Here is a 9,202-nt window from a genome sequence, read left to right as displayed (position 1 = left end):
TCTCGCGCGCGCATCCCCTTCCCCTCCCATCAATCTCAACCTAGCCACCACTTCTTGGATGATGCTGACCATTCGCTTCCTCCCTTCGTCGCCCTCTGTCCTTTATATCTCTCTCCTAATCCCTCTTGACTCTAAAACCTTTCCATCCTAATCTATAACCTAGCCTTCAACCATCTTCTCGTTGCATTGTCGTCTATTTGGCTTTGCAACTAATCTCGCAACCCACATCCATTCGACCCGAAACCCCCCACCATTCAACCTGTGACCTGGCCGTTCATGACAATCTTCTTCCATCTTTGACAGTAACTATTCTGTTACAGACCAAGGTAGTATGGGATGTATTTGTCCCACATTGGTTAGAATGGGATGACCATCTGGTACTTAAGTGGCTTGGCTCTCCAACCCCAATTGCTAGCTTTTGGGATGTGGTTCTCCAAGGTGCTTAAGTACTTAACAATGGTATCAGAGTCGGTTGTTGACGTTCCGGAATGGAACCGACGGAGGGTTCTGACCGGGTGTGGCCGAGTGAAGTATCGCTAGAGTAGCCGCCGGACGTCGGCTTTCTAGGGATGGAGTATTGTTAGGAACCAACTTGCTCCAAGTAATAGGTAGTAGAGAAGTAGATTCAATAAAGTAGCCTATGTTCCATTTTTTGTCCATGACGAGCAGGAGAATAAGGGTTTTAAAAAAAAGGTTTTCCCACAGATCTCAAACCTCATTCCCCATTGGGAACCAAATGCCTCTAATCTCTACCCTAGGTGCAAAGAAGAATGAGAAGAAGCCAAAGAAAAACAAAAAGGAACACAACATTCTATACAATAATCATAACAAAACCATCTCAGGGTCCTAATCCAGTTGTACAACTTTCGTATGATGTTCTTCCAACACGGATTCAAGTAGAACATCATGCAACCTTACACACATGGTATATATGATAAATATGAGTGTTGCACCCCCCATGAAATGTGTGCTACATCACACCTCCTATGGTGGTTGACAAAGCTCCAAGTGAACCCAAAATAGGCCATGGGCTTGTGAGGAGAGGTTAGCAGCCCTTTTGAGATAGCTAGGTTCTGCTTACGGTTTTTTTATCTTCTTTTGTTCGTCTATCTTATTCCAATTTCAATCAAAAGTGCATGGGAGTTAACTTCCAGTGGAACATAGAGGGAACCATTTGGTGGATGTTTCCTGTTGTACTCCTATAGGGAACCGAGTTTTATTTTGTGAACAATACACCATTTCAATTATTAGCAAAAACTTGTCATTTATTATAAAAAAAATAATAATAATAATAACAATAATAAAATAACCAAGGGAGAAGGAGAAGATGAAAAAAGATTTAAAACAAAAGAACAAAGACTAAAATATGAAAAGATCCCCTTAAAAAAACCAATCAAAAGTCAAGACTAAATGAGAAGGATCAAAAATAGGAATCAGGGATCAAACAAATATGGAATTAGAGGAGGAATTGCATGGAAAATAATCAATTTACAACCTTACACATTGTCAACAAATGAATTGTTCTTCACATAATGAACATGAACAATACTCATGAGTGAAGGAAACTTAGCAAAATGATCCATGCCATGGAAAAATAAAGACTCATTAGAAACAAAAATCAACACATTAATTAAGATATGAAAAAGAGCGGGAGAAGATCGTTAAAACTGTACCATGCCCAATATTATAACCAAAAAAAAAGCATTCTACAATTAGCGTCAATATCATCATCCAAAGCCAATGTTACAGCAGTGGCATACAAAGCTAATGCTTGAGAAACAAATACAAAAGGAAAACTAGGATTTTCAATCCTAAGAACCGGTGTCACAATCATTGTTATGAACTCCATACATCTTTTCTTTTACACAATTGTGAGTGTCCAAACCAACTTAAACATGCTTGATTAATCCCACAAAACAATTGCCGACTGTAACATTTTGTGTCAAGTAACACATAAGACATTTATATTCTAGGTCAGCTAACAAATGGGAGTCTCCGCTTCCTCCTTCCTAAAGCCATAAAATATGGGGGACATTTAACAACTCAACTTTCTTAATTCTTTATATAGTTCAGTGTCTTCAGACCCTCCAAGCTTCAATGGACAGAAGGGAAAGGAAGAACAAAACAAAACAGAGGCAACATTGATCTCCAGCACCAATCAGAACCAGAAGTTGTATGTTGATTCAGTGAGAAACTAAAAAAAAAAAAAACATGAGAAAAACTGAAAAAGGACCCCTCAAATTTTGAAGTTTTGAACGATGAAAACATCAATAGAACAGCAACCATTCCAATAAGACACATTGTCATCTAAAGTTCACTAAAGACCTGAACAAGAAAAGAACTTCCCCCTTTCCATTTTCCCCAGTAATTTCAGCAGCCAAGAGAATAGTCGCGAAATACAAGAGAAAATCACAAAAATAAACTCAAATGCAAGTGAAAATCCAATGTTAAAAAGAATAAATGAAAGGAAACTAAAGACGGGTTCAGACAGAAATCATAAGAAATCACCTTGATTCGTGTAGCTTCAGCAACGAAACCAGTAACAGCTGATAAAATTCCCAACAAACCCACAACAGAACATACCACTAAAACCTTTCTCTCCATCCCTTTTTCTCTTCAATGAGAAGGAGGACTGGTTTTACAGAATCGCTCTATGAGAAGTCTCAAAACCCCCTTTTTTTGTTCAAGAACTTGTGGGGTTTTGTTATGGTTTTGCTTTTGTTGTTGTATTGGCCAATCTTTGGCTGTTTGCTTAAAGCAGTAGCACGAAAACGTAAAGTTGGTGCTGCGGTGTCGCGGAGAGTGGATGGTACATCAAAGCAGATTTTCACTATGCACAACTTCGAAAGCTGACGACTGTTTTTTTCTACTTTTTCTTTATTTGTTTTCCTGTTTTGTTACTCTTGCTTTTCCATCGCATATTCGTATTTCCCTTTATAAACTTCCATTTTTTTTCTTTTTTTCTTTTCTTTTTTTTCTTTTTCAAAACATACTTTTTTTGGTTGATAATAAGTTGACGCGGGACAATTAGATCTTGCCTTATCGCCTGAAGAAGCCTACGGTAGGGGAAAAATAAACAAACCCAACGGATTCAGACTCTTTTTCTCTTTCTACTTTTTCACTAGTTTTGCTATTACTACCGACGTTACCATGTACCATTGTCATTCTATACTCACCGTCACACTGCAATCTACCACGACAGTTATATAACGCTAACTATTGCACCATCGTTTACTATACCAAAATCAAATTTGTAGCATCATCATAATGCACTATTGTTAGTACACACGGTTGTTTATCACACACTATCCAATCGCTTCGAATGCCAAGGAGTATGAGAAATCCTCATATCTAAAACTAAAATATCCTAATCAAGTCTCTCTTTCATTCAAATACGGTATAACATAATCTCATAGTTTTACTCTAAAAATTTAAAACAAAAATGGTTATTAAATTGGGTATAATTTGCTTATAATAATTATAATATAGAGGGACTTCTAGCTATTAAAAAGACAAATTTTCAAAATTCATAGATAGTGATTAGAAGTTGCTGCAATTTTTTTTGAAAAAAGGTTATATGTTTGATTTTAGTCATCAACTATAACTAGTATCATAAAACACAAAACTATTGATAGCCGACACAAAGTGACTAGCAATTTGTATTATTAGATCTATAAGAGAAAAATACAAAAGTAATTTAAATCTGTATTCAGTGATTACAAAAAGACAATTTCTCAAATTTATGTCAAACAATTATTAGAATGCATCCCACACGTCTTTTTCTTAAGAGTTTCCTTTAAAGTTTTGTTTTCTTCCCTATTAAAAACATAGAAAAATGGATCATATACATGAGTAAATCAAATATAATTTATATTATTAACATATGTGCAGTTTGAAAATGTGAGGACAAAAAGATTCATATGATTTGAGGTTAAAGAAATGGATTAAGAAGGAATTATTAATTAGGACAATGATAAATGATACAGGTTTTTATATATATAATGATATCACTGAAGACCATAAACAAGCAATGCTCCAACAGCACCAATACCAGCAACCAAACCAGCAATGACTCCAATTGGAGGCAAACCCCCTCCTATTGCCTTTCCTGTGTTCACATCATATTTTGCAAACCTTTTCTTTGGTGCTCTACATTGAGGGCATGCATATCCATCAGGCTGCACCATCCAAAACACAACTCATTTAGTTCAAACAACATGACGAAACTCGAAACATTTCCAAAAAAAAAAAATGATGAAACTCGGTTGAGTCTTGTTTGACCTTTTCGTCGATGATATACACGTTTAAACACAATTAGTTGACTCGTGTGGAAAGAATTATATCATCCAAACCATGCGTAAAAAAACAAATTCATTCAACATAATTACATTAGTCCATGGTGGTCAGCTACCTAAGATTTAATATTCTACGGGTTTCTTTGATACCATTCAAAACACGACTCGTAAGTTGGCCTAGACACTCACGCATATTTAAAAATTAAAAAAAAAAAAATCATAACCTCGTCAAATGACATGTGACTCAATGACTCGCTTGAATCAACCTATATCGAGCATATCTGTAGGCTTGGCTTAATCCCAATGTAAAATCACTGCTTGACTAACTTGACCTAGGTCACCTAGTTTGTTCTTACATTATATTTACATCTCTCTCCCTCTCTTTTTTGAAACCTGTGAATCTCTCTCTTTGAACATGTACAATACAATAAATAATACTGATAACTACATCATTAGCAACCAAGTTTGAGTCTATCATTATTCACATCTATTTTAGACGTAGAATAATACATGACATACTATGACTATTACTGTTAACAACCGATATTTTATTTTTAAGATGATTTGAATATTCGAGGTAAGGCGGCATCTTATATTAATGATTTATTCCTTTTTAAGTTCAACAAGTATAGGGTGGAGATCAAACCCTTGACCTTTGGAACAGTAAATAATAGTGTCTTATCTAACTTTAATGATAATGGTTTAAAAAAGTCGAGATTGGGACAAACCTGCTCGTCAAAGGGTTTTGATAAGGTGTAAATGTATCCACAATCCAGGCATATATGGGTTGCTTTAGCCTGCACAACATAGTAATGCAAAACCATCAAGCTAAAGCCAAAAGGTAGAGTAAATTTAATACAAAGGTACATTAGAATGGCTGAGTAGTGATGCTTACCTTCTGTGCATCAGTAAGTTTTCTTCCAAAGCGAGGTGGCGCAGGCCTCTTTGGAAGTCGTTTAACATCGACCTCAGCACCTCTACATTAACAACACTTTACAAGTTACTATACAACTTACATTGTTGTTGAGGAAAAGTACACCTACTATTTGTTAAGTTTCTAAAATTTGTATTCTTATGATAAAATTTACTATTGTTTATTGCAAAAGAAATGTTTCAAGTCTAGATCAAATACAATGATCTTAAGGTTGCCTTTACTAACGATTTAGATCTGGTTAGTAACTATTTGGCTTATTGTTTTTTGTTTTTTAAAATTGTGCTTGTTTTTCTACAACTTTTTAATCGTGGTTTTCATTTTTCTTACGTAAACATTTGAATTCTTAGTCATTTAAAATAATAATAATGATGATGATAATAATAATAATAAATTTTAAACAACAAACAATATTTTTTTTCAAGTTTTCAAAATTTAACTTGGATTTCAAAAACGCTTTTAAAATGTAGACCCCAAAGTAGCATTTATAGTCTTTGTTTACAAAAATAAAATAAAATAAAATAAAAAATAAAAAAAGTATATCAAAAACCAAATTGTTATCAAACAAGACCTTAGGCCCCATTTGATAACCTTTTAGTTTTTTATTTTTGAAAATTAAGCTTATAGACACTACTTTCACTTTCAAATTTTTTTCTATGTTATCTAGTTTTTACTAATGGTTTTAAAAACCAATCCAAAATTTGAAAACTAAAAAAAATAGCTTTTAAAAACTTATTTTTGTTTTTTAAATTTGGCTAAGAATTCAAATATTGTATTTTTTAAAATATGCAAATTAATGTAAGAAATAAAAAATAGGCTTAATTTTCAAAAATTAGAAACAGAAAACGAAATGATTACCAAATAAGACCATAATTTTTAGTTTTTCTGTTTTCGAAAATTGTTTTTGTTTCTCACAGTTTACTTACTATGTTTTCATGTTTATTGGAGAAATGTTTAAATTCTCGGCCAAATTGATTTAAATTATACTTTTTTTTTTTTTTTTAAAAAAAAAAAAAAAAAAAAAAAAAAACCCTAATATTTTTTGACACCCATTTGAGTTCAGCCAAATTCTAAAAAAACATAAAGAAACTAGTAGGTGGTAGTAATGTTTATAAGCTTAAAATTAAAAGTCTAAAAACAAACAATAGAATAGGTAACAAACGAGGCATTAGTCTATAAAATTTGGCTTAAATTTTGAAAATATATTTTATGAAAAAGAAAAAAAAAACAAAACTCATAGGTGAAAAGGGTATTTATAAACTTTAGTTTCAAAAATCAAAATTCAAATAGTTAGGTCTCATTTTAGTAACTATTTGGTTTTTTTTGTTTTTAGTTTTTGAAAATTAAAGCCTACAAATACCACTTTCACTTCTAAATCTCTTGCTTTGTTATGTATTTTATACTAATATTTGGACAAGTTTTGGGAAAAAAATAGTTTTTAAAAATTTGTTTTATCTTTTAAAATTTGGGTAATAATTCAACACTTATGAAAATGGTAAGGACTAAAGTAGTTCTAAAAGTTGATCGGAGGGCAGTTTTTATAATTTTTTTTACTAAAAAAAACTAATGGTTAGGACTAAAATAATTCTTTTATACAAAATCAAACCATTAAACATGATATTGGAAAATCATGCCAAGAAGTAGAATTTGGAAGGAGCAAAAGAAAATAAAACAAATAAATACAAAAAGTAATAAGAAAATCAAATCAAAGTTTATTTTATAAATAATAAGAAGATGAAAGAGGAAAAGAACCTGCTAACTACAAAGTATACAGAATCAGGCTTGGCTTGAATGGCAGTTTTGGTAAATCCCAGCTTATCTGCAGGCCATAATTCATCACCAAAGAAACTGCTTGTGTATAAAACTTGATCCCCTGCTTTTAACCCTGATTTTGCTGCATTTCCTCCCCCATCCACTGCCTAACCCAACATATATTTCCATAAATTACCTCAAATTACAAAACATCCACACAAAATACACATCTAGGAGACCATAGTAAAATGTAGTTTTACAAAATTTTTAGTTAAATTGCAGACTTGGTCCTTACGATTTGAAAAAAGTTAGAATTTAGTCCCTTATAGTGTATAATTAGAATTTAGTCTCTTTGGTTTGATAAAATCCTATTAAATAGTCCTTACATAGGGACTATTCATGAGGATTTTATTAAGTGTGAGGACTATATATAAGGTATATCGTACCATAAAAACTTAATTCTAATTTTTAAAATCGTAGAGATTAGATTATCGATTGTAGGGATCAAATTGGGATGAAACCCGGGTCACTAAGTGACAAGCGGGAATTCTCACTACTATACTACAACTTTAGTGGGATATGATCATTTCTTTTTTTATTTCTACTTTGTTCAGCTAATTAACTTTTTTACGTTTATAATAATAAATGAGTTTGAGATGACCATTGAAATGGTAAAGTATAAGTTTTTAGATCTTGCGTGATAATTTAAGAAGTTCTAAATATTCTTATTTCTCAATTCTTGTTTCTCATTTCAAAAGAATTATGTATAATAACTATTTGTTATTATTTTTTTTATTATAAAACAAAAATATTTTTTATATTTATTTTTCTTAAAGTGTCTTGTAATCATTTTTTTTTCTTATTCATCAAAACTTTGTATTAATCACGTAAAACAATTATATATGAAAATTAGGTATGTATTAAAGAAAACTAGAAATAGCCAAGGCAAGTATAGTTCAACCAACATATGAATGTATTTGTGATCAACAAATTCGTAATTCGAATTCCTTAGATGACTATACACGTAAAAAATAATTATTAACACAAATGTTACCCAACAACTCCTTAAAAAACTACCACCCTAATTATATACATAGCTCTTCATTGAATTGTTTGATGAATCTAAAAAATAGAGAAAGAGGAGAATATAAAATTCCTTCACAGCATAACCAAGCAACAGCAAGAACAAAACCCAAAAAGACTTACAGTGATGACAACGCCACCGCCAGATTTCTGGCCCAAAGTGAGACCCAATGGCTTATCTACTTCGACCTCAATCGTCTTGGAAGCTCCGGCAGTCTTAGCCGCCCTAATTTGAAGCCCCCTCGACCACTTACCGCCATCGCCCTCTCCATTCTCCGCCGCGAACCAATGTGACGCCCCCTTCTTAGCCTCCTGCACCGACACCCCTTGAAAAGCGCTTTTCTGAACAACCAGAAAATCAAGTCAGTAGACAGGCAGATTAATGAATCGGGGATTTGGGTTTTTTTGAAAGATGAGAAATACCTGAGCGTTTGGCGAAACAGAGGGTTTTGGAGATGGAAAGAGAGGGGAAGATCTGATGGAGGATCTGGTGAAGGCGGCGGAGCAGGAGGAGGATGAGCCTGCAACAATGGCGGATGACATTTTTGTGGAGATGGGGAGATTGGGGGCAAAAATGGAGGATGATGTGATGATAATATGGTGTGTTGGGCAAGGAATGTGGTGGACTTGGACACACCCACAGCCACACGCCTGTCTTTTTTTCACACCACTAACTAACTACACAAATTTTCAACTCTTTTTTTATCGAGGAAAAATTACCTTTTAGTCACGGAGTTTTCGATATTAGAAGTTTGGTCTTTTTTAACATTTTGAAGTTTTTGAATTTGTACTGTTAGTCTATGCGTTTTGAGTTAGAGGTTTAAAAGGTCTCTATTGTTACTTTTTATGCGTTGTTGATGACTGAAATGTGTGTGAGTTGTTTTGGTGCAAACATTTGTTGAGAAAAGATTGGTTAAGTACAAGTAAATAAGTAAAAAGTGGAAATATTTCAACTCTTGTATTCCAAGAGATCGTTTTGTGAAAACGAGCTTTTCACAAGGGAAAGGGTTCTCAAATTATAGTCGAAGATAACCGAAAGAAATAGTAGAAGATGGTTTTGTGGAAGCAATAAAATGAGTAAATAAAAGATTCAAATAAGTTAAAGTTCTAAGAAGAGTAGTTAACAGTGTGCAATCCATGT

At 33.1% G+C, this 9,202-nt stretch overlaps 2 protein-coding genes across 2 annotated transcripts in view; both read right to left on the bottom strand.

Moving 5' to 3' along the window:
- LOC120067025 overlaps window positions 1-2,947 on the bottom strand; it is a 20,662-nt gene extending 17,715 nt beyond the window's left edge. Inside the window, exon 1 of the mRNA XM_039018396.1 lies at window positions 2,509-2,947. Within this exon, the coding sequence (XP_038874324.1) occupies window positions 2,509-2,604 (96 nt within the window). The 5' untranslated portion in view covers window positions 2,605-2,947. The remainder of the gene's footprint in view (window positions 1-2,508) is intronic.
- A 968-nt stretch (window positions 2,948-3,915) lies between these two features.
- LOC120092622 lies at window positions 3,916-8,688 on the bottom strand. Its single transcript, XM_039050764.1, has 6 exons — window positions 8,485-8,688; window positions 8,185-8,403; window positions 6,979-7,145; window positions 5,191-5,272; window positions 5,024-5,092; window positions 3,916-4,178 (listed from the first exon to the last, which is right to left on the bottom strand). The coding sequence occupies exons 1-6, from the start codon at window positions 8,602-8,604 to the stop codon at window positions 4,008-4,010; spliced, it is 828 nt and encodes a 275-aa protein (XP_038906692.1). The 5' UTR covers window positions 8,605-8,688; the 3' UTR covers window positions 3,916-4,007.
- Between the last annotated feature and the right edge of the window lie 514 nt (window positions 8,689-9,202).

This window comes from Benincasa hispida, chromosome 12 (genome assembly GCF_009727055.1).
Source record: "Benincasa hispida cultivar B227 chromosome 12, ASM972705v1, whole genome shotgun sequence".
Taxonomy (NCBI): Eukaryota; Viridiplantae; Streptophyta; class Magnoliopsida; order Cucurbitales; family Cucurbitaceae; genus Benincasa; species Benincasa hispida.
This window is presented reverse-complemented; position numbering and strand designations above follow the sequence as displayed.

Excerpts from the sequence above, each read along its gene's own strand:
- LOC120092622 (XM_039050764.1), bottom strand. The coding sequence starts at position 8,604 with ATGTCATCCGCCATTGTTGCAGGCTCATCCTCCTCCTGCTCCGCCGCC. Across the intron at positions 5,273-6,978 it reads GTATACTTTGTAGTTAGCAG|AGGTGCTGAGGTCGATGTTA; the intron begins GTTCTTTTCCTC and ends TTGTTAATGTAG. Across the intron at positions 5,093-5,190 it reads AACTTACTGATGCACAGAAG|GCTAAAGCAACCCATATATG; the intron begins GTAAGCATCACT and ends TATGTTGTGCAG.